This window comes from Coregonus lavaretus (assembly GCF_964263955.1).
Source record: "Coregonus lavaretus genome assembly, contig: HAP1_SCAFFOLD_645, whole genome shotgun sequence".
NCBI classification, from domain to species: domain Eukaryota; kingdom Metazoa; phylum Chordata; class Actinopteri; order Salmoniformes; family Salmonidae; genus Coregonus; species Coregonus lavaretus.
In genome coordinates this window covers 173,520-198,380 of record NW_028157676.1, presented here as the reverse complement: position 1 = coordinate 198,380, position 24,861 = coordinate 173,520, and the positions used below count along the sequence as shown (strand labels likewise).

Here is a 24,861-nt window from a genome sequence, read left to right as displayed (position 1 = left end):
CACTCCTACTCCCCAGGCGTTATCATTTGTTGACTTCTGTAATCGTAAAAGCCTTGGATTCTTGCACGTTAATATCCGAAGCCTCCTTCCTAAGTTTGAGTTATTCACTGCGTTAGCACACTCCGCCAACCCTGATGTTCTAGCAGTGTCTGAATCCTGGCTTAGGAAGGCCACCAAAAATTCTGAAATTTCCATCCCCAACTATAAAATTTTCCATCTAGATAGAACTGCCAAAGGGGGTGGAGTTACAATCTACTGTAGAGATAACCTGCAGATCTCTATCATACTATCCAGGTCTGTGCCCAAACAGTTTGAGCTTCTACTTCAAAAAATCCACCTTTCCAGAAATAAGTCTCTCACTGTTGCCGCTTGCTACAGACCCCCCTCAGCCCCCAGCTGTGCCCTGGACACCATATGTGAATTGATTGCCCCCCATTTATCCTCAGAGTCCGTACTGCTTGGTGACCTACATTGGGATATGCTTAACACCCCGGCCATCCTACAATCCAAACTAGATGCCCTCAATCTCACACAAATTATCAATGAACCTACCAGGTACAACCCTAAATTCGTAAACATGGGTACCCTCATAGATATCATCCTGACTAACTTACCCTCTAAATACAACTCCGCTGTCTTCAACCAGGATCTCAGCGATCACTGCCTTATAGCCTGCGTCCGTAACGGGTCCGCGGTCAAACGACCACCCCTCATCACTGTCAAACGCTCCCTAAAACACTTTAGCGAGCAGGCCTTCCTAATTGACCTGGCCCAGGTATCCTGGATGGATATAGATCTCATTCCGTCAGTAAAGGATGCCTGGTTGTTCTTTAAAAGTAATGTCCTCTCAATCCTAAATACACATGCCCCATTCAAAAAATACAGAACTAAGAACAGATATAGCCCCTGGTTCTCCTCAGACTTGACTGCCCTTGACCAGCATAAAAACAACCTGTGGCGAACTGCATTAGCATCAAATAGCCCCCGCGATATGCAACTTTTCAGGGAAGTTAGGAACCAATATACACAAGCAGTCAGGAAAGCAAAGGCTAACTTTTTCAAACAGAAATTTGCATCCTGTAGCACTAACTCCAAAAAGTTTTGGGACACTGTAAAGTCCATGGAGAATAAGAGCACTTCCTCCCAGCTGCCAACTGCACTGAGGCTAGGAAACACTATCACCACCGATAAATCTACAATAATCGAGAATTTCAACAAGCATTTTGCTACGGCTGGCCATGCTTTCCACCTGGCTACCACTACCCCGGCCACCAACTCTGCACCCTCCGCTGCAACTTGCCCATGCCCCCCCCCCCCCACTTCTCCTTCACACAAATTCAGACAGCTGATGTTCTGAAAGAGCTGCAAAATCTGGACCCCTACAAATCAGCTGGGCTAGACAATCTGGACCCTTTCTTTCTAAAACTAGCCGCCGAAATTTTCGCAACCCCTATTACTAGCCTGTTCAACCTCTCTTTCATAACGTCTGAGATCCCCAGAGATTGGAAAGCTGCCGCGGTCATCCCCCTCTTCAAAGGGGGTGACACTCTAGATCCAAACTGTTACAGACCTATATCCATCCTGCCCTGCCTTTCGAAAGTATTTGAAAGCCAAGTTAACAAACAGATCACCGACCATTTCGAATCCCTCCGTACCTTCTCCGCTATGCAATCTGGTTTCCGAGCTGGTCATGGGTGCACTTCAGCCACGCTCAAGGTCCTAAACGATATTATAACCGCGATTGATAATAGACAGTACTGTGCAGCCGTCTTCATCGACCTGGCCAAGGCTTTCGACTCTGTCAACCACCGCATTCTTATTGGCAGACTAAATAGCCTTGGTTTCTCAAATGACTGCCTCGCCTGGTTCACCAACTACTTCTCAGATAGAGTTCAATGTTTCAAATCGGAGGGCCTGTTGTCTGGACCTATGGCAGTCTCTATGGGGGTGCCACAGGGTTCAATTCTTGGGCCGACTCTTTTCTCCGTGTATATCAATGATGTCGCTCTTGCTGCTGGTGACTCTCAGATCCACCTCTACGCAGATGACACCATTTTGTATACATCTGGCCCTTCATTGGACACTGTGTTAACAAACCTCCAAACGAGCTTCAATGCCATACAACACTCCTTCAGTAGCCTCCAACTGCTCTTAAACACTAGTAAAACTAAATGCATGCTCTTCAATCGAACGCTGCTGGCACCCGCCCACCCGACTAGAATCACTACTCTCGACGGGTCTGACCTAGAGTATGTGGACAACTACAAATACCTAGGTGTCTGGTTAGACTGTAAACTCTCCTTCCAGACTCACATTAAGAATCTCCAATCCAAAGTTAAATCTAGAATCGGCTTCCTATTCCGCAACAAAGCCTCCTTCACTCATGCTGCCAAACATGCCCTCGTAAAACTGACTATCCTACCGATCCTTGACTTCGGCGATGTCATTTACAAAATAGCCTCAAACACTCTACTCAGCAAATTGGATGTAGTCTATCACAGTGCCATCGGTTTTGTCTCCAAAGCCCCATACACTACCCACCACTGTGACCTGTACGCTATTGTTGGCTGGTCCTCACTACATGTTCGTCGTCAAACCCACTGGCTCCAGGCCATCTATAAATCACTGCTAGGCAAATTCCCGCCTTATCTTAGCTCATTGGTCACCATAGCAGCACCCACCCGTAGTCTGCGCTCCATCAGGTATATCTCACTGGTCATCCCCAAAGCCAACACCTCCTTTGGCCGCCATTCCTTCCAGTTCTCTGCTGCCAATGACTGGAACGAATTGCAAAAATCTCTGAAGCTGGAGACTCTTATCTCCCTCACTAACTTTAAGCATCAGTTGTCAGAGCACCTTACCGATCACTGCACCTGTACACAGCCCATCTAAAATTAGCCTACCCAACTACCTCATCCCTATATTGTTATTTATTTTTGCTCTTTTGCACCCCAGTATCTCTATTTGCACATCATCTCTTGAACATCTAGCATTCCAGTGTTAATACTAATTGTAATTATTTTTGCACTATAGCCCATTTATTGCCTTACCTCCATAACTTGCTACATTTGCACACACTGTATTTATATTTTCTGTTGTATTTTTTTTGACAATGTTTTTTTTTTACCCCATAAGTAACTCTGTGTTGTTGTTTTTATCGCACTACTTTGCTTTATCTTGGCCAGGTCGCAGTTGTAAATGAGAACTTGTTCTCAACTGGCTTACCTGGTTAAATAAAGGTTAAATAAAATAAATAAATATGATATTTTGAGTGTAAGATCAAGCTGATAGATTACAATGACATGTTTTCACAACCTTTTTTGTTCACATTTCCTTCTGGTGCCAATAATTCAGGAGGACACTGTACACTTTCACTCATCACTTAGAAACTGTGATGGAAGAAGTCTTCATTGTTACCCTTATCTCTCTCCCTTTGATTACCCTCATGTCAGTCATACATTATATTACAAAATATTAAGCTTCAAAGGCAAAAAATATGATTAGACAAATAATAATATTTATTTGAATGATACAATATGTTACTAAATTGAAATTTAAATGAAATGTTTTTGTAATTATTACATTTTACGAAATGTAAAAACAAAACATTAAAAAAATTACAAAATAACAAAAGCAAGGTAAAAAGAAAAGGACACAGAAACAGATCCAGATTCCTATTGCCTTTACGAGTCGTCTTTGACCATATCCAGTTAATCACATATAGCGGTTGGTCTTTCAGTACATTTTATGAAAAATGTTTTTTTGTGTGTTTTTTTTTATCATTTCCTTGACAGTCGGCCATTCGAGTGCATTATGTAATTCTATGGAGAACATCTCATAACCACATTGCAGAACCTTTCTTGCTGCCTTATTTTGTGCTATTTGCAGTCTCTTTAGGTCACCAACACCTGCATTACTCCAGACAACAGTAGTTCATTTGACTATGGATGAGAGCTTGTGAGATTTGTTTTAGAATTTTCTCTACCTATCCCATAGGTATAAACACTGGTAATGGCTCTACCTTTCCCTCTGATAGGCTTTGTTTGCCATATTACACCTAATGTATATGTACACCTATCCAATCCTTTCAACATGTAGGAGTGCTTAGTGTCGATTTAGGATTCAACATTTAAACTGTGCAACACTCCCCAAATTTGCGAAAAGTAAACATTTTGTGTTTATAATGTTTTGTAGGGTATGCCTTGACAAAAAACAAACAGAGTAAACATTAATTTTTTTATTCTTTGTTTTTCATTGCATGCAAAAATACAGTATCTCCCTTCTCACTCTTTCTTACCCAGTCTACTCATCCATCTTCAAGCTTTCATCCCTTCCCTGCTCTTCTATCACCCTCTCAGTTCCACCTCCAGCTGGCTCCCTCTTTTTCCTCTTCTCCAGTCTCTTCCTCTCCTCTTTCCTCCTCTTTTCTCTCTTCTTCTCCTCTTTTTGTGAATCTTTCGCTCCATCTCCAGGAGCTCAGCTTGAGCTTTCTCTCTCTTTTTCAGCTCCTCAGACCACTTCTTCTCTTTCTTAATCCTGTCTTTCATCATGGCATTGTGTATCTTAATCAGCCCCTCTAACCTCTTTTTCTCTGAATTTTCCTTCTCTTTTCTTTCCTTCTCTCTCTTTTTCTGTTCTAACTTGTCCCTCTTTTTCTCAGCCTTCATGGCTTTCTTTTGATCTTTCTCTCTCGCCTTCATCTCCTTTCTCTCTTTCTCGTCATCTTTCAACTTCTTATTCAGTTTATTATTTTTCTCTTTTTCCTCTGTCTTTAAAAACGTGACTTTCTGCTTGAGGTTCATGGCCAGAAAGCCCACTCTTCCCAGGATGGTCTCTGCTCTCTCTGATGAAACCGTCCCATTGGAGCTCTTGGAATGGGCACGGTCCGCCTCACGCTTCAAACCCTCCCTCGGGCTCACCTCCTCCTTGACGCTCCTCTCTTCACTCTCAATGTCAATGCCTGTCCAATAATCCTAACAGGAAGACATTGACTCTAGATGTAATATTGTTCCAATGTGGCACATTCAATACACATTTGAGTGATCAACATACATTGATGGCCTCATGGGGCACACAATTTGGAGGACAGTAATTGAGGTAACTTGTTTATTTGTATCCCAAACCGATTTTATAATAGCCATAGATGTTCTTCCTGGGATCACACTAAAAGCCTAGTAAGGGGTGATGTTTTATACTATGAGCATAGAGTAGCAGGGTTGGGGTCAATTCCATTTCAATTCCAGTCAATTCAGGAAGTACTTTAAAATTCAAATTCTCTTCAATGCTTTTAATTGAAATGGAACAGACCCCCAACCCTGTAGAGTAGTAGTGTAAAATAGGACACCTACCTTTGCCTCTTCCAGGGTCCAGGGCCTGGGTTCCTCATCCTCTGACCTAAATATGGAGGCTCTCACTCTAACAGGCGTCTTAGTGGCCATGCAGAGCAGAGGGGTTGGCGGCTCATCATTGCAGGTTGCCAGAGTTAAGTTAGCATCTGGGACCAGCTGGTGAGCATGAGGGCAGAGATCCACCTCTTCACTAGTGCCCTTCCCTTTCTGCTCTGGCTGCTTGTGGTCCTTGTCATGGATGCATGCCAGGCTTGGAGGAAGTGCTAGGACAGGGCTTTTATCACTCATCAGTTCCTCTCTCTTGACAGTGGATGCAACTGCACTTGCCTCTGTGTTAACTGAGCACTCTGTGGTGTCCTCAACTGTCTCCTCTGGCTGCTTGTGGTCATTGTTGTTGTGAATGCATTGCAGACCTGGAGGACTTTTATCATCCCAAGTGTAAATGGCAACAGTTGCCTCTGTGTCGACTGAGCACTTTGTAGTGCACTCAACTGTCTTCCATAGCTGTTTGTGGTCATTGTTGTGGGTGCAGGTCAGGATTAGAGGCAGTGTTGCAGGTGCAGGAGGACTTTTAGCAACTGGACACTTGTTGGTGTCCTCTACTGCCTCCCCTGGCAGATTGTGGACAGTGGACACGGAAACGGCCGCTTCCCTGGACACTTGAGTCTTGGTGGTGCTCTCTACTGCCTCCTCTTGCTGCTTGTGGTCATTGTCTAGAATGTGTGGCAACTTTGAAGGCAGCATTGGAGCCGGGCTTTTATCAGCCAACATGTCCTCTCCCTGGACAATGGATGTGCCTGCAGTGATTGCTGTGGCAACGGAGGACACTGTGGCATCCTCTTTTGTCTCCTTGGTCAGTTTGTGGTCAGAGTCTCGGATACATGGCGAGCTTGGAGGCAGTGCTGCAGGGTCAGGAGGGCTTTGATCAGCTGCCATGTCCTCTTTGAGGTGAGTTGACACATCATTGTTTGTTTCACTGGAAACTGGACACTTGGTGGTGCCCTCTACTGCCTCCCCTGGCAGTTTGTAGTCAATGTTAAAGATAAGTGGCAGACTTGGAGGCAGCACTGAAGGAAGACTTCTAGCTGCCCATCGATTCTCTCCCTTGACAGTGGCTGTGGTAGCAGTGGCCTCTGTGGCAACTGGGCACTCTGTGGCTGAAACAGCAGGCTGGGAGGTTTCGAGGAAATTGAATGAATTGCCAATGAACCGCTGAGCCAGTGGTGGGAGGGAGTAAGGATGGAATCTGTCCTCTTCCTCGACATTAGATATTGCCACTGGAGCAACTGAGACCTCAGTGGTGCCCTCTACTGCATGATGTGGCTGAATAGAATCTTCGTCAAAGAAGTGTGGCAGGTATCGATGCAGCATTGAGGAAATATTTGTATCTGTCCATAGGTCCTCTCGTTTACCTGTAGATACATCTGCAGTGGCCTCTGTGGCAACTGGGCATTCAGCAGACTGGCAGGTTTCAGGGACAAAGTCTGAAAATACAATGAACCGCTGTGCATCCTGAGCGCGTATGGCCAATGGAGAGGGGGGATGCAACATGGTTGGTATATGCCTCTGATTGGTGAAAGCCAGTGGTGGGAGGGAGTCAATACAGGGAGCCATAAACTCAGTGAGAGGACAGTTGCTCACATCTCTCACATTCTGCGTGAGAAAAGAAACAGACATGATGAAATTGATCACATTCATTACATACATACATACTGTATGAGTCAGCACTATTTTCTTATACATCACATATACAGTGGGGGAAAAAAAGTATTTAGTCAGCCACCAATTGTGCATGTTCTCCCACTTAAAAAGATGAGCGAGGCCTGTAATTTTCATCATAGGTACACGCCAACTATGACAGACAAATTGAGAAAAAAATATCCAGAAAATCACATTGTAGGATTTTTAATGAATTTATTTGCAAATTATGGTGAAAAATAACTATTTGGTCACCTACAAACAAGCAAGATTTCTGGCTCTCACAGACCTGTAACTTATTATTTAAGAGGCTCCTCTGTCCTCCACTCGTTACCTGTATTAATGGCACCTGTTTGAACTTGTTATCAGTATAAAAGACACCTGTCCACAACCTCAAATAGTCATACTCCAAACTCCACTATGGCCAAGACCAAAGAGCTGTCAAAGGACACCAGAAACAAAATTGTAGACCTGCACCAGGCTGGGAAGACTGAATCTGCAATAGGTAAGCAGCTTGGTTTGAAGAAATCAACTGTGGGAGCAATTATTAGGAAATGGAAGACATACAAGACCACTGATAATCTCCCTATATCTGGGGCTCCACGCAAGATCTCACCCCGTGGGGTCAAAAAGATCACAAGAACGGTGAGCAAAAATCCCAGAACCACACGGGGGGACCTAGTGAATGACCTGCAGAGAGCTGGGACCAAAGTAACAAAGCCTACCATCAGTAACACACTACGCCGCCAGGGACTCAAATCATGCAGTGCCAGACGTGTCCCCCTGCTTAAGCCAGTACATGTCCAGGCCATTCTGAAGTTTGCTAGAGTGCATTTGGATGATCCAGAAGAGGATTGGGAGAATGTCATATGGTCAGATGAAACCAAAATATAACTTTTTGGTAAAAACTCAACTCTTCGTGTTTGGAGGACAAATAATGCTGAGTTGCATCCAAAGAACACCATACCTACTGTGAAGCATGGGGGTGGAAACATCATGCTTTGGGGCTGTTTTTAAGCAAAGGGACCAGGACGACTGATCCGTGTAAAGGAAAGAATGAATGGGGCCATGTATCGTGAGATTTTTAGTGAAAACCTCCTTCCATCAGCAAGTGCATTGAAGATGAAACTTGGCTGGGTCTTTCAGCATGACAATGATCCCAAACACACCGCCCGGGCAACGAAGGAGTGGCTTCGTAAGAAGCATTTCAAGGTCCTGGAGTGGCCTAGCCAGTCTCCAGATCTAAACCCCATAGAAAATCTTTGGAGGGAGTTGAAAGGCCCAAAACATCACTGCTCTAGAGGAGATCTGCATGGAGGAATGGGCCAAAATAACAGCAACAGTGTGTGAAAACCTTGTGAAGACTTACAGAAAACGTTTGACCTGTGTCATTGCCAACAAAGGGTATATAACAAAGTATTGAGAAACTTTTCTTATTGACCAAATACTTATTTTACACCATAATTTGCAAATAAATTCATTAAAAATCCTACAATGTGATTGTCTGGATTTTTTCTCTCTCGTTTTGTCTGTCATAGTTGACGTGTACCTATGATGAAAATTACAGGCCTCTCTCATCTTTTTAAGTGGGAAAACTTGCACAATTGGTGACTGACTAAATACTTTTTTTCCCCACTGTATATATATCTAGTGTCCTCTCAGATGCTCTGCACCAGTCTGTCCCAACCCTGGGTCCCCTAGCCAATGGGCCAGCTAAGTGTAAAAATACATGCCCCACACCCAGCATAACATTTGACATTTTAGCCATTTATCAGACGCTTTTATCCAGAACGACTTATAATTAGTTAGTGCATTCAACTTAAGGTAGCTAGGTGAGACAACCACATAATCCTGATATGAACGTCTATGATAGAACGGTTGTTTATTTTTTATGACAAGACAACCATAAGAACTGAGGACATAAATACACTGAAACAGACAGACACGATACAACACATTTAGACAAGAACAGTTATAGGCATTGCCATGGTGTAGCCTAATACAAAAATAAATAAGGACAAAACATTGTTAGCTTACATTCCATGGCATATGGAACATTTTGCCCTTACAATAACTTATATATGCTTTAATTAGTATTGTTCAATAGAACTCTAGTCGACGTTGTCAAAGTTGGTCTTGTTACCTCCTCAATCAGTCTTGGCATTTTCCTCGTCTTTAACCAAATCCTCTTCATCTTCTTCTCCTGATCCTTCTGGATCTGCAAAACCAGAGCCAACCTGGCTCCCAGCTCCATCACGTAGTCTGTCTGGATCGCCCTTTCCTCCAACCGACACTCACCCCTCCTCTGTGTCAGCGTTGAACCTTCAATGTCTTCCTCTTAGCTAACAATAACTCTGGAAAATACATAACGTTGTAGTAAGTGGGTGTTGCTAACCAAATAATAATGCATCTCTTTACAATGTGCACACGTTTTCTTCCCAGCTACTTACAATTAAGCAAGTGAGAATCCTGATCCAGATATGTTTACGCAATAGGCCTATCTGAATTACTAGTAAAAAGATGGCTACTGGAAAAGCGACCAAGTTCAAATGAATCGATTTTGGCTGTTCTTATCATTTCGTGAACAATATCCTTCATGACATCATCATTGTGATGTAAGGCGTTGCCATGGCAGATGAAAAAGCACAACACAGTCTTTAAAAAGCAAACTTCAGGCTCTTTCTGTACCTTACTATTGAGCCTTATTCAACCCCTCATGTAGCTCTACTCCATATTGGGCCTGGTTCTCACAAACCACACTAATCACTTCCGTCATATCATTGAAAACTGTCACACCCTGGCTCTGGGACTCATTATGTTGAGCCAGGGTGTGTTCATTCTATGTGTTCTGTTTCGTTGTTGGGTGTTCTAGGTTGTCTGTTTCTATGTTTGCCTGTGTGACTCCCATTCAGAGACAACGAGTGTCAGCTGTCGGCTGGTTGTCTCTGATTGGGAGCCATATTTAACTGTCGGTGTTTCACTTTGTGTTTGTGGGTTTTTGTTCCGTGTTCAGTCAGTGTTACTGTGGACTTCACGATCGTGTTTTGTTTTGTACTTGTGCTTTACTAATTAAAGTCATGTTCGTTTCACACGCTGCGCCTTGGTCTACTCCTTCTCGTCAAGACGATCGTGACAGAAAACACTGTGTTTTGGGTAGAAAATGACTCTATATCCATGCAGGACCTAACTTGTACAGTTTCATCTATTTTAAAAACCAAGGAGGTAAAAACGCCAGTCTTCTCTTTGAGTGCCCCTGAGTGCACCTCAATTTAAAGAGGTCTATCAATTCAACCATTTGAAATGGATGTCCATTCAATTAAGAACATATTATTCTTATTAGAAATGAATCAGCTACAAATTAGGTAGGCGTACTGTTTTTTTTTTACACAACCTACTCTTTTGGTACATATTTATTGAGATAATTGATTACAACATATGTTGGTGATTAACACAGAGAGAGGTTTTATTTTTTTCTGTCATCAATAGAATGCATTAGCCATTAGGCTGGCTCACTACAATTGTAACATGACATCTCAGGTGTCAGGATGAAGCATTTTCTCACAAAAAGAGGACTCAAGCAAACTATCTCTCTTCAACAGTTTCACTAGTCATGTTAGGTCTACTTAAAATGTCACATTCATACACAAGTAATTAGAAAATAAGTTATACTACTGAAACACATTCACAATAAGTTATATTACAACCTACCTCTGAAGTAAGCAGTGTGTTCTCTCACTAATGAAATAGGACATTAATAATCTGTCAGTGGTTAGTTGAATCAGTCTCTTTGCACTGTTCAGTTTGTCTGTGCAACAGGTAACCTTCCAGAATCGGAATCTTGTGATGTCACAATGGAGTCCCCATTGCCATGGTTACCCACAGCAGTTTTCATGTGTAATCAAATGCTGGCAGAATTTAGTTTATTTATTTTTTATTTTTTTTGTACCTTTGCAGCACAGTCATACCTAATATATACAATGAATCCATATAAAATAATTTTTTATTAAAATAAAATGCTGTAACTCATGTAAAATGGTTGACCATTCAAACGACATGTGTTTTGCCTAATTAAAAGTCAATATGTTTTAGATATCATAACTAGCAGCCAGGCTTACTTAGGTTGTTTGTTCGATCTCAGCCTACCACTAATGTCAATATTTTTCATCAGCATCATCATCAATAAAATACATGGGCTACCTTACTACAGTAAAACAAGTCTTCCATAGTCTATGTCACCTCAGTAACTAAGTTCCAAAAAAGAAATGAGGGTTCAAAAAAACATCTCTCTTCAATGGCCTCAGCTATTAGCCATATGATCAACAAGGTCAAATGCAGCACTAAAATCAAGAAGCAGCACATCCACAAGTGTATCTTGGTCAAGTGACCTGAGCCATTGATCGATTAAATCAACCAGAGCTGTTGCAGTCGAGTGATCCTTACGGTATCTTTACGGTACGCATGCTCATAGAGGGATAAAATTAGCTGGATGTGTAATTATATAGGCCCAAAAAATGTAATTGAAGAGTAGGTGTCATTGATGTTTAGCATTTTAGTTTAATAAATTATTAAATAAGGAAATCAATATCAGCTGACTATAGAACAGTATTTGTAGACCTGCAAACAGCGCCCATTGTTTAAAAATATGTTTGAACATTTTCTTATCCATGTCTTTCCAGTTGATATAACCAAACAGACAACCTTTGTTGCTCAAGAGCGTAACACATTTCTCCATTCATTCTCTATAATATTCCCCTCCATCATATTCCTCTATCATATTCCCTCTATCAATCCCAATTGAGACCAGTGTCTCTTTTTCAATGGTGCCCAGTGTTTTATCAATGAACAATCCAAACAGCTTAAATAGATAAAATTACATACAGCGCAGAAAATATATAGAGCAAATTATTAGACTTGAACACATATATTTCACAATGAACAGGTCTTGTATTTAACCAGTTGAGCTGACAACCATTTTGCACTGTTTCACTAGGGCTTTAGTCATCAATCTAGCAAGAGGGCAATATTTTATTAATGTAGTGGTGTCCCTCCCCCCAGGAAGCTATGACCTTTAGCTTTAATCTGGAATTGTTCATTTGTGTCTGAGAAAAAAAACACTTTTCAAACCATTTGATCTAGTACACAAGAAAAGTATAGTACAACCTTCTTTACTACTTTGCCAAACATATCATGACATTAGTGATAGTCAAAATCTGTAAAATGTGTGAATGTCTAAATTAACATTTGGGCCATTTAACCAGTGGGCATCTCTCCTATAGACAAGGGGAGAAGGGCTATGTAAAGGTCTCGATTTTGCCGTTCTGAACAAATGTTTGACTTCCACACAAAATTACTTCTTGACTTATTTTAGGTTTAAGGAAGTGTGTAGGTCGCATTCTTTATCGTAGAGCTATGAAAGTTATGTATTTAGCTCTGCCTGCTCGAGACAAATTCAGTGATTGCTTTGCCATGTCTGTGCCGTGAAGCAGTCAAGCTGGATAAATGTTTTTCCTGGGATGCCCCTTTGATGTAGCGTTGCAGTGAAGTGATATAAATGGATGTAATGATGCAGCCGACCAACAGAGGGAGGCAATTAGAAGTTTATTCGACAGAGGACGTTTACGTGGTTCTAGGAAGGTCTGGATGGATGTCTTCTGAAATATAAAACGGTGGGAATCAATCAAATAAGTCATGTAAACATTTACATATTTTTTACAGAAATTCTAGCGCCCAATATCGGGGACTGTCAGACTAAGAGGTTTTAAATCTTAAAGTGATCTAATGAAACAAATCCTCTCTGTCACGTTCCTCTTAATATATTCCCTCTATCATATTCCCCTCTATCCCAATCCCTCTATCATATTCCTCTCTATCATATTCCTCTCCACCCACTCCTCCTCCTTCCTCCTCTCCCTCATCTCAGTGCAGCCCCTCTCCATCCACTAGAGCAGGAAGTCTCTGGGCTCAGTGAGGTCCAGCTCAGACTGAAGAGAGACCGTTTTAACTCTCTTCTCCTTTAGCTGTTCCTCCAGCCTGGCAAGTACTATCTCCTTGTCAACCAAGCAACCTGATCTGGACTTTGAGATGATCTGACGTCTCTTTTGCTTGAGACATTTCTCTTTGCTGCTCATCTCTTGAGTATTCCAGCACACTAATGTCCTTCTTGAAGTAGCATAAATCTGAGGTTACCTCTTTTTTCAGATCCTCATGTGCTTCTCTTATAGGTTTGAATGTGTGTCCTCTGTTGTCTCACCCATCTCTGCAGATCATAGAGATCAGCTTACTGTCCGTCTCACAGAAAAGCTTCAGAGCCTCTCCATGTTCACGACATTCATCTCTCTACTGTTAACTCTCTCGGTTGTAGCTCTCTGTCTTTTAGCATCTTCCTCCAGTTTCAGCTGGTAGGCCACGTTCCTGATCAGTCTGTTGATCTGGAAGATTCTGTCTCTGACCAGAGCCCTGCCCACTTGACAGAGTTGGTGTCCAGCATTCAGGCTGTCTTGGAGGCATCTCTTGCAGAAGGTGTGCTGATAGCTTAGAGACACAGGCTCAGTGTAGATGTCTGTGCAGATGGAACAGCACAGGTGGTCTGCCAGGTCAGAGGAAGCTGTGGCCATAATGACTGTGCTCGTGCTCAGTGTGTGAGAGACAAAGAGGCAGTGTCCAAATTCCCATATTAGAGTAATAAATAGTATGTAAAAACATTTAGTTTTGTATTATGTGAAATTTAGAAACTATGCCGCGTTCACATGCTAGTCGGACCTAGGAAACTCTGAAATGTCTGACTTGCTGTTCGTTGAATGCGGCACGTGTATAACTACAACCAGTAAGCATGTCTGACATTTCCGGGTTTCCAAGTTCCGACTAGCATGTGAACGCGGCAATAGTACTCAGAATTCGTCATCCAATGCGCGATTGCATTGACTCCCATCATTCGTTCATTTCGGTAAAGCGCGTCAATTTATCTGACTATCAGCTGTTGCCAAACAAGTGAGTCAGAAAATAAGAGTGAATTATACTAGATCAAAGGCGAAATTATTATGCAGTTTAAGTATGTATTACGCTATAATGGATATTTAGACACAGCCAGTAACAGGTCTGTCTTGGAAAATACATGTATGTTCTTGAAGTACGCAGTCAAATTAACATTAGCTTTAAAGCCCTCATGAAGAATACTGACAGACTTCTTGTAAAGGTAGAGGCATGTGACTATCATAAAGCAAGACAGACTAAAGTTCAGTGTCAGTGAAAACTTTCAGTGTGGGTGTAGGGAAAAAGCTAAAACACAAGTGAATAAAGGATTTTTTTTTTTATCCATACAGTATAAATAGGAAATGTCTAATAAACAAATTATTCCAACTAATTCTTTGGATTGGAGATGACTGCTTTAGACTGTTGATGCACACATTGAGGTCAGCAAGCACAAAATAAGTGTCCAGCATGCTCTAGTGGTTATTACAAGTAACTACACATATCAAACCACAACAGCTAACATAGTGTCTCACTCCCTCTCCTCCTCTCCACCTCTCCCTCTTGTCTCCTCTGTTCTTCCTCTATTCCTCCTCCTCTCCTCCTCGCCCTCTCAGCGGCTCCAGCTGGATAGAGTGACGGCGAGGTGACCTCCTGCCTCTCTCACTGGAGGGCGGGAGAGGGGGAACAAAGAGGATGAGGAGGAGGTGGAGAGAAAGAGAGTAGGAATGGAAGAGGAGGTGGAGAGGGGTAGAGGAGGCGGAAATCCTGGTCTAAGTATTGCTTTAAAGGGAAGAGAGGGGGAGGAGGAGAGAGCGCGAGAGATGGGGGGAGTGGGAGAAAGAGGGGAGGAGGGGGAGGAGGGGGAGGGCAGCTGTGTCTGACACACCATCCTTACACCTGCAACAGGTAGGCCAGGGGGCGAGACCTGTAGGTGAGACTCATAACATGATAAGGGGGGCAGGTGAAGAAGGGGTGGAGCTGGAGTCAAGGAGGGGAGGGTGTTCCTACGAACCCCCTGCCAGCGAGACGGGGAGCAGGGAGGAAGTCTGTCCACTGAGCATTTCTGGGTCATTGGGTCGCCTCCAATGAGATTAGATCCCCCTCTACAATGTAAAGCAGTTTGAGTACTTGGGGGTTCTCTGTATAAATCCAAGGTGAAACCTCCAGGGGCTAGCCTTCTCTCAGGGGAGAGTCTGCTCTGGGCTGCCTGCGAAAGGTGCTCCTCTGTGGGAAAGAGGAGAGAACAAGAGCCCCCAGAAGAGATCTCCTTATGGTAGTGATGGACAGATAAACTCTCCTTGTCATCTTCCACCTCTTCCTCTTCCTCTTGCTCGGCCTTCTCCCTCCTTTCCTTCTTACAGAAGTGATGGAGAGAACCCTTTTCTCCCTTTCCTCCTTCCTCTCCTCCCTCTTTCTCTTCCCCTACCTTCCTCTTCCTCCTTCCCTCTTGGTAGACCTTGTTTAGTCAAGCCATATTGTGGATAGCTAGCCATGGTTCAGACCACTGTCGCTGTCTGGGAGGGGGGATACAGGACTGGTCCACTGGACTCAGCTCACATGGGGAGAACATGCTGCTGCTGCCACTCCCCCTCTTACCTGGGATTTGATTACGTTTGGAGGAAACCTGGCACCATCCCTACGGTGAAGCATGGTGGTGGCAGCATCATAATGTGGGGAGGATTTTCAGGGACAGGGACTGGGAACATGCCCCATTCACATCGACGGGGCTGTAGTGGAGCGGGTCGAGAGTTTCAAGTTCCTTGGTGTCCACATCACCAACAAACTATTATGGTCCAAACACACCAAGACAGTCGTGAAGAGGGCACGACAACGCCTTTTCCACCTCAGGAGACTGAAAAGACTTGACATTGGTCCCAAGATCCTCAAAAAGTTATACAGCTGCACCATCGAGAGCATCCTGACCGGTTGCATCACCGCCTGGTATGGCAACTGCTCGGCATCCGACCGTAAGGCGCTACAGAGGGTAGTGCGTACGGCCCAGTACATCACTGGGGCCAAGCTTCCTGCCATCCAGGACCTATATACTAGGCGGTGTCAGAAGGGAGGCTCAAAAAATTGTCAAAGACTCCAGTCACCCAAGTCATAGACTGTTCTCTCTGCTACCGCACAGCAAGCGGTACCAGAGTGCCAAGTCTAGGTCCAAAAGGCTCCTTAACAGCTTCTACCCCCAAGCCATAAGACTGCTGAACAATTAATCAAATGGCCACCCAGACTATTTACATTTACATTTACATTTTAGTCATTTAGCAGACGCTCTTTTCCAGAGCGACTTACAGGAGCAATTAGGGTTAAGTGCCTTGCTCAAGGGCACATTTACGTCATTTAGTAGACGCTCTTATCCAGAGCGACTACAAATTGGTGCATTCACCCTATAGCCAGTGGGATAACCACTTTACAATTATACTTTTTTTTTTTTTGGGGGGGGGGGGGGGGGTAGAAGGATTACTTTATCCTATCCCAGGTGTTCCTTAAAGAGGTGGGGTTTCAAATGTCTCCGGAAGGTGGTGAGTGACTCCGCTGTCCTGGCGTCGTGAGGGAGCTTGTTCCACCATTGGGGTGCCAGAGCAGCGAACAGCTTTGACTGGGCTGAGCGGGAACTATGCTTCCGCAGAGGAAGGGGAGCCAGCAGGCCAGAGGTGGATGAACGCAATGCCCTCGCCTGGGTGTAGGGACTGATCAGAGCCTGAAGGTACGGAGGTGCCGTTCCCCTCACTGCTCCATAGGCAATCACCATGGTCTTGTAACGGATGCGAGCTTCAACTGGAAGCCAGTGGAGTGTGCGGAGGAGGGGGGTGACGTGAGAGAACTTAGGAAGGTTGAACACCAGACGGGCTGCGGCATTCTGGATGAGTTGTAGGGGTTTAATGGCACAGGCAGGGAGCCCAGCCAACAGCGAGTTGCAGTAATCCAGACGGGAGATGACAAGTGCCTGGATTAGGACCTGTGCCGCTTCCTGTGTAAGGCAGGGTCGTACTCTCCGAATGTTGTAGAGCATGAACCTGTAGGATCGGGTCACCGCCTTGATGTTGGCGGAGAACGACAGGGTGTTGTCCAGGGTCACGCCAAGGCTCTTCGCACTCTGGGAGGAGGACACAACGGAGTTGTCAACCGTGATGGCTAGATCATGGAACGGGCAGTCCTTCCCCGGGAGGAAGAGCAGCTCCGTCTTGCCAGGGTTCAGCTTGAGGTGGTGATCCGTCATCCATACTGATATGTCGGCCAGACATGCAGAGATGCGATTCGCCACCTGGTTATCAGAAGGGGGAAAGGAGAAGATTAGTTGTGTATCGTCAGCGTAGCAATGATAGGAGAGGCCATGTGAGGATATGACAGAGCCAAGTGACTTGGTGTATAGGGAGAAAAGGAGAGGGCCTAGAACTGAGCCCTGGGGGACACCAGTGGTGAGAGCACGTGGTGCGGAGACAGCTTCTCGCCACGCCACTTGGTAGGAGCGACCGGTCAGGTAGGACGCAATCCAGGAGTGAGCCGCGCCAGAGATGCCCAGCTCGGAGAGGGTGGAGAGGAGGATCTGATGGTTCACTATATCAAAGGCAGCAGACAGGTCTAGAAGGACAAGAGCAGAGGAGAGAGAGTTAGCTTTAGCAGTGCGGAGAGCCTCCGTGACACAGAGAAGAGCAGTCTCAGTTGAATGACCAGTCCTGAAACCTGACTGGTTTGGATCAAGAAGGTCATTCTGAGAGAGATAGCAAGAGAGTTGGCTAAAGACGGCACGCTCAATAGTTTTGGAAAGAAAAGAACGAAGGGATACTGGTCTGTAGTTGTTGACATCAGTGGGATCGAGTGTTGGTTTTTTGAGAAGGGGTGCAACTCTCGCTCTCTTGAAGACGGAAGGGACATGGCCAGCGGTCAAGGATGAGTTGATCAGCGAGGTGAGGTAGGGGAGAAGGTCACCGGAGATGGTCTGGAGAAGAGAGGAGGGGATGGGGTCAAGCGGGCAGGTTGTTGGGCGGCCTGCAGTCACTAGTCGCAAGATTTTATCTGGAGAGAGAGGGGAGAAAGAAGTCAAAGCATAGGGTAGGGCAGTGTGAGCAGGACCAGCAGTGTCATTAGACTTAACAAACGAGGATCGGATGTCGTCAACCTTCTTTTCAAAGTGGTTGACAAAGTCATCCACAGAGAGGGAGGGGGGGGGGGGGGGGGGGGGGATTCAGCAGTGAGGAGAATGTGGCAAAGAGCTTCCTAGGGTTAGAGGCAGATGCTTGGAATTTAGAGTGGTAGAAAGTGGCCTTAGCAGCAGAAACAGATGAAGAAAATGTAGAGAGGAGGGAGTGAAAAGATGCCAGGTCGGCAGGGAGTTTAGTTTTCTTCCATTTCCGCTCAGCTGCCCGGAGCTCTGTTCTGTGAGCTCGCAATGAGTCATCAAGCCACAGAGCTGGAGGGGAGGACCGAGCCGGCCGGGAGGATAGGGGACACAAGGAGTCAAAGGATGCAGAAAGGGAGGAGAGGAGGGTTGAGGAGGCAGAATCAGGAGATTGGAGGGAGAAGGATTGAGCAGAGGGAAGAGATGATAGGATGGAAGAGGAGAGAGTAGTGGGAGAGAGAGAGCGAAGGTTGCGGCGGCGCGTTACCATCTGTGTAGGGGCAGAGTGAGTAGTGTTGGAGGGGAGCGAGAGAGAAAAGCATACAAAGTAGTGGTCGGAGACATGGAGGGGAGTTGCAGTGAGATTAGTAGAAGAGCAACATCTAGTAAAGATGAAGTCAAGCGTATTGCCTGCCTTGTGAGTGGGGGGGGGGGGGGGGGGGTGGTGAGAGGGTGAGGTCAAAAGAGGAGAGGAGTGGAAAGAAGGAGGCAGAGAGAAATGAGTCAAATGTAGACGTGGGGAGGTTGAAATCCCCCAAGACTGTGAAGGGTGAGCCATCCTCAGGAAAGGAACTTATCAAGGCGTCAAGCTCATTGATGAACTCTCCAAGGGAACCTGGAGGGCGATAGATGACAAGGATATTAAGCTTAAATGGGCTAGTGACTGTGACAGCGTGGAATTCAAATGATGAGATAGACAGATGGGTTAGGGGAAAAATTGAGAATGACCACTTGGGAGAGATGAGGATTCCTGTGCCACCACCCCTCTGACCAGATGCTCTCGGGGTATGCGAGAACACATGGTCAGACGAGGAGAGAGCAGTAGGAGTAGCAGTGTTTTCAGTGGTAAACCATGTTTCCGTCAGCGCCAGGAAGTCGAGGGACTGGAGGTTAGCATAGGCTGGGATGAAGTCAGCTTTGTTGGCAGCAGAACGGCAGTTCCAGAGGCTGCCTGAGACCTGGAACTCCAGTTGTGGGGTGCGTGCAGGGACCACCAGGTTAGAGAGGCAGCAGCCACGCGGTGTGAGGCGTTTGTGTAGCCTGTGCAGAGAGGAGAGAACAGGGATAGGCAGAGGCATAGTTGACAGGCTGTAGCAAATGGCTACAATAATGCAGAGGAGATCGGAATGAAATGAACTAAACATCTGGAAGAGGAGAGAGCAGGGCCTCCCTCACCAAAACTTCCACCTCAGAAACTATAATTGTTTCACTGAACCACCCGATTAAAAAACTCTCCCAACTTCCACCTTTAGAAATCAGAATTGTTGTGAACCACAGCGGTTCAATGTTTAAAGGAGTAGACTCAACCCACTTTATTCAGCTAGCTAACTATGACACCATAGCTAACTAGCATGCTAGCATCCAATAACACACAGTTTAGCACCAACACTTGGTCACAACAAACCACCAATAGTGTGTTAACACACTAAGCAGATAATTCGTGTCCGTGTCTAGTTCCTTTCATAACGCAGCAATAATTAAACGTTGGCTAGCTTAGCACAAATATATTGTATTTAGCTGCCACAGTACAGCACACAATGGCTACTGTGTTGACTCTGTTCGAAAAACGGCTAGCTAGCTAGCTTCGTGCTACACCGAAGACAATGCTAACCTACAGTAACTACCCACAACAGCCCACGATGCCTAACTATGACACCATAGCTAACTAGCATGCTAGCATCCAATAACACACAGTTTAGCACCAATACTTGGTTACAACAGACTACCAATAGTGTGTTAACACACTAAACAGATCATTCGTGTCCGTGTCTAGTTCCTTTCATAACGCAGCAATAATTAAACGTTGGCTAGCTAGCATAAGTATATTGTATTTAGCTACTACAGTACAGTTAGCTGGTCATGTTGGCTAGCTAGCAATGGCCACTGTGTTGACTTTGTTTGAAGAACGGCTAGCTAGCTAGCTTCGTGCTACACCGAAGACAATGCTAACCTACAGTAACTACCCACAACAGCCCACGATGCCTAACTATGACGCCATAGCTAACTAGCATGCTAGCATCCAATAACACCCAGTTTAGCACCAATACTTGGTTACAACAAACTACCAATAGTGTGTTAACACACTAAACAGATCATTCGTGTCCGTGTCTAGTTCCTTTCATAACGCAGCAAAAATTAAACGTTGGCTAGCTAGCACACTAACATTGGAAACAACTCTCCACCGTTGTTAAACGTTACCGGTAGCTACCCGCTAGCTAGCTAGCCTCGTGCTTTCTCCGGGCTCCGCCGTAAACAATACTTACCTACAATAATTACCTACGGAAACCTACAATAACTACCTAAATAAACTACCTACAATACATAACTACAACTACCTACCTACGATCAAATGCATGGTTTAAGCTTTACTCAACACCATATAAGAAGCCAAGCTTACCTCAAGCTTACCTCCTGCTAGAGAAAACACAACCTCTCCGTTGTTGTCGGTTCCAATCTGGGCTTAATGGGAGTGTGGCCAGACGGAAGCCACTCCTGAGAAAAAGGCACGTGATGGCACACCTGGAGTTTGCAAAAAGGCATGTGAAAGACTGAGAACATAAGGCAAAATATTCTGTGGTCTGATGAGACAAACATTGAACTCTTTGTCCTGAATGCAAAGTGCTATGTCTGGAGAAAACCAGGCACAGCTCATCACCTGTCTAACACCATCCCTACCATGAAGCATGGCGTCATGGTATGGGGATACTTTTCAGAGGCAGGGACTGGGAGACTGGTAAGGGTAGAGGGAACAATGAATGGAGCCAAATACAGGCAAATCATGCTTCAGAGTGCAAACAACCTTAGATGTACGTTCCAACAGGACAATGACCCCAATCATACAGCCAAAGCAACGCTGGAATGGCTTCAAAACAAGAATGTGAAAGTCTGAGTTGCCAAGCCGAAGCCCAGACTTGAATCCCATTGAAAAAAAAACAAATCCAGATGTGCAAAACTAATTCAAACATACCCAAGACGACTCAAATCTGTAATTACCAACAACGGTGCTTCTACAAAGTGTTGACCCTCAGGGGTGTGAATATGTATATAAATTATGTATTTCTGTATTTCATTTTCAATACATTTGCGAAAATTTCAAAAAACATGTTTTCACTTTGTCAATATGCAGTATTGTGAAAAAAATCTATTTGAATCAATTTTGAATTCAGGCTGTAACACAACAAAAGGTGGAATAAGTCAAGGGGTATGAATACTTTCTGAAGGCACTGTAGGTGTGCTTTTTTGGTGAGTGTTAGCCTATCACTTTAAAGATCTAACAGTAAGAGATGCAATGTGAGAGAAGGAGAGGGAGACATGCGGTGTGACGATCATGTGCCGAGCAGACTGTTACCGTGGCTCTTTGTATCACCAATATAACTGTCAGGAATCTGGAAAGATCAGCATTAATATGTGATTGTACTGTGTAAATTCTCTAGAATTCAACACCTGGATATACGACAGTACAATATAGAAAATGATATCAGTTTTACTAACACCCTCAGTTTATGGACCAATCAAACCACAAAACACCGGCATAAATAGACACACACGGCCAATAGGCCAATTTTGATAATCTCCCTTCTCCCTAAAGCTGGCACTCATTTACACCCTCTCCCTCCCCCTTCTGTTTGGTCCAGCAGTGACTACATTAGATCACCCTCTCTTAAAACAGTAATCATGTTCACTAGCCTCTGATGTAGCTAGCCTGCTGTGTAATTATGTGTTATGGTGACCACCCGCTAAGCAGTGCTTACGGTAGCCTATCCTCTAGAAATTACTACCGTCTTGTTGCCTCCAATGAAACGGTTTAAAGAGTAGCTCTACCGGCGTTTAAGACTTAACTAGCCCTTTCTGGGATCGTAAAGGACTTCATCTTCTAAAGACTTGATCAGAAGAATTTGATTCTACCTTGTTTAATTTCCTTTGGCCTTTAAATACACACATGCACAGCCACACACACACACACTGTGAGACATAGAGGAGCCACTGTTGTTCCATTACACAGGCCTGGTACATGCATTCCATGAACACCTAACCACACAATTAGAACCAGCTAAATCACATCACTAGGCCTATATCTTGATGTTGAGTAGAGGACACCCTCAGTTAATACTAGAACTGCACCACACACACTGAGAGAACCTAATACTAGAACGTTTCCAAACACTGGTTAGTTGGAGAGTGTTAGTGGGCTGAATGTTTGACAGCGGCCTCCCGAGTGGCGCAGTGGTCTAAGGCACTGCATCACAGTGCTAGCTGTGCCACTAGAGATTCTGGTTCGAATCCAGGCTCTGTCATAGCCGGCCGCGACCGGGAGACCCATAGGGTGGCGCACAATTGGCCCAGCGTCGTCCAGGGTAGGGGAGGGAATGGCCGGCAGGGATGTAGCTCAGTTGGTAGAGCATGGCATTTGCAACGCCAGGGTTGTGGGTTCGATTTCCACGGGTGGCCAGTATGAAAAATAAAATAATGTATGCAATCACTAACTGTAAGTCGCTCTGGATAAGAGCATCTGCTAAATGACTAAAATGTAAATGTATCTATCTATCTCATGAACTAAGATGTTTTCTGTGCATTGTGTTTCAGCATGATGAGAAGCCCTACTGCACTAACTGTTACATGAAGACGTTCGGTCCCAGAGGTAGCTACTCCCTGGTGATGTACTGTACCAAATGGCAGCCTATTCCCATAAATATGGTGTATACAGTAAGTCTCTCATGTCTCTCTCTCTCTCTCTCTCTCTCTCTCTCTCTCTCTCTCTCTCAATTCAATTTAAGGGCTTTATTGGCATGGGAAACGTGCGTTAACATTGCCAAAGCAAGTGAAGTAGATAGTAAACAAAAGTGAAATAAACAATAAATGTAAACATTACACTTAGAAGTTTCAAAAGAATAAAGACATTTCAAATGTCATATTATGTATATATACAGTGTTGTAACAATGTGCAAATAGTTAAAGTACAAATGGGAAAATAAATAAACATAAATATGGGTTGTATTTACAATGGTGTTTGTTCTTCACTGGTTGCCCTTTTCTTGTGGCAACAGGTCTCTCTCTCTCTCTCTCTCTCTCTCTCTCTCTCTCTCTCTCAGCAGGTAAGGGGAGAATGATGTCATACTGTCACAGCTCAGCCTCCTCTTCCTCTTCCTCCTCCTAGGAACCAGTCTAACCAAAAAAACAACCAAAATACAACCTAATGAAAACTAACAACCTATCAACAAGGATCTATGTTCAACCAACCTGACATTCAGCCAACAAGCCAATGACTAAACAACTAGGCCCAACATTCAACCAACCAACCAATGTTCGACCAACCAAGAAATAACCAATAGACAACCAACCTGACATTTAATTAACTACTATCCAACCAACCTGACATTTAATTAACTACTATCCAATCAACAGACATCAGTCTCACTCTGAAAGTCCCCCTCTTTCAGTCAATCATAAAACAACTACTTGGACCACAACTTTGTGCTCAATGGAGACAACGGTTGTTCTTCAATAAAACAAAAGCTACTACAGCCGTCTTGTTGCAGTGTGTGAGTTAAACACAGGGTCCCTTTAGGCCTCAACACATCCTTATACTACACATGTACTGGAGTGGACACTCCCTAGCAAGATCATGTCTAGAATACCACCAGAGTTCTGAACACACACACACCCAAACTTACAGAATTGGAGTGTAACTATGCACCTCTCCCTTTCTCTGTCATCAACCAAAGCCAGAGAAGGAGTGTGTTTATGTGTATGTGTATGTGTGTGTGTGTGTGTGTGTGTGTGTCTGTGTGTGTGAGAGAGAGAGAGAGCGAGAGAGAGAGAGAGAGAGAGTGAAAAACCACAGTGTGCCATCACAGCTGCAAGATTTGTGACCTGTTGACACAAGAAAAGGGCAACCAGTGAAGAACAAACACCATTGTAAATACAACCCATATTATGTTTATTTATTTTCCCATTTGTACTTTAACTATTTGCACATTGTTACAACACTGTATATAGACATAATATTACATTTGAAATGCCTTTATTCTTTTGGAACTTCTGAGTGTAATGTTTACTGTTAATATTTATTGTTTATTTCACTTTTGTTTACTATCTACTTCACTTGCTTTGGCAATGTTAACATACGTTTCCCATGCCAATAAAGCCCTTAAATTGAAATTGAAATTAGAGAGAGAGAGAGAGAGAGAGAGAGAGAGGAGTAGAGAGTGACTGGGGGACTTTCACTTTTACTTGAGTCATTTTCTATTAAGGTATCTATTCTTTTACTCAAGTATGACAGTTGGTTACTTTTTCTACACTGCTTCCATCCAGCTATCTACTATCATTATCATATGTGTGAAAAACTTGGTTGGAAATCACACAAGACTAATCTCAGTTAATTCATACTGTATGTTGTAGTCTTTCCAAGAGAGAAATCACACAAGACTGATCTCAGTTAATTCATACTGTATGTTGTAGTCTTTCCAAGAGAGAAATCACACAAGACTGATCTCAGTTAATTCA

At 44.1% G+C, this 24,861-nt stretch overlaps 1 protein-coding gene across 2 annotated transcripts in view; it reads left to right on the top strand.

The window, feature by feature from the left end:
- Window positions 1-23,997, top strand: part of LOC311125092 (cysteine-rich protein 1-like) — a 93,275-nt gene extending 69,278 nt beyond the window's left edge. Inside the window, exons 3-4 of one of the 2 annotated variants that reach the window (XM_084199167.1) lie at window positions 22,942-22,996; window positions 23,451-23,997. In XM_084199167.1, the coding sequence (XP_084055293.1) occupies window positions 22,942-22,996; window positions 23,451-23,512 (117 nt within the window). In that variant the 3' untranslated portion in view covers window positions 23,513-23,997. Of the gene's footprint in view, window positions 1-22,941; window positions 22,997-23,447 lie in introns of both variants that reach the window. The other variant, XM_084199166.1, reaches the window with a different exon arrangement.
- Window positions 23,998-24,861: the final 864 nt, after the last annotated feature.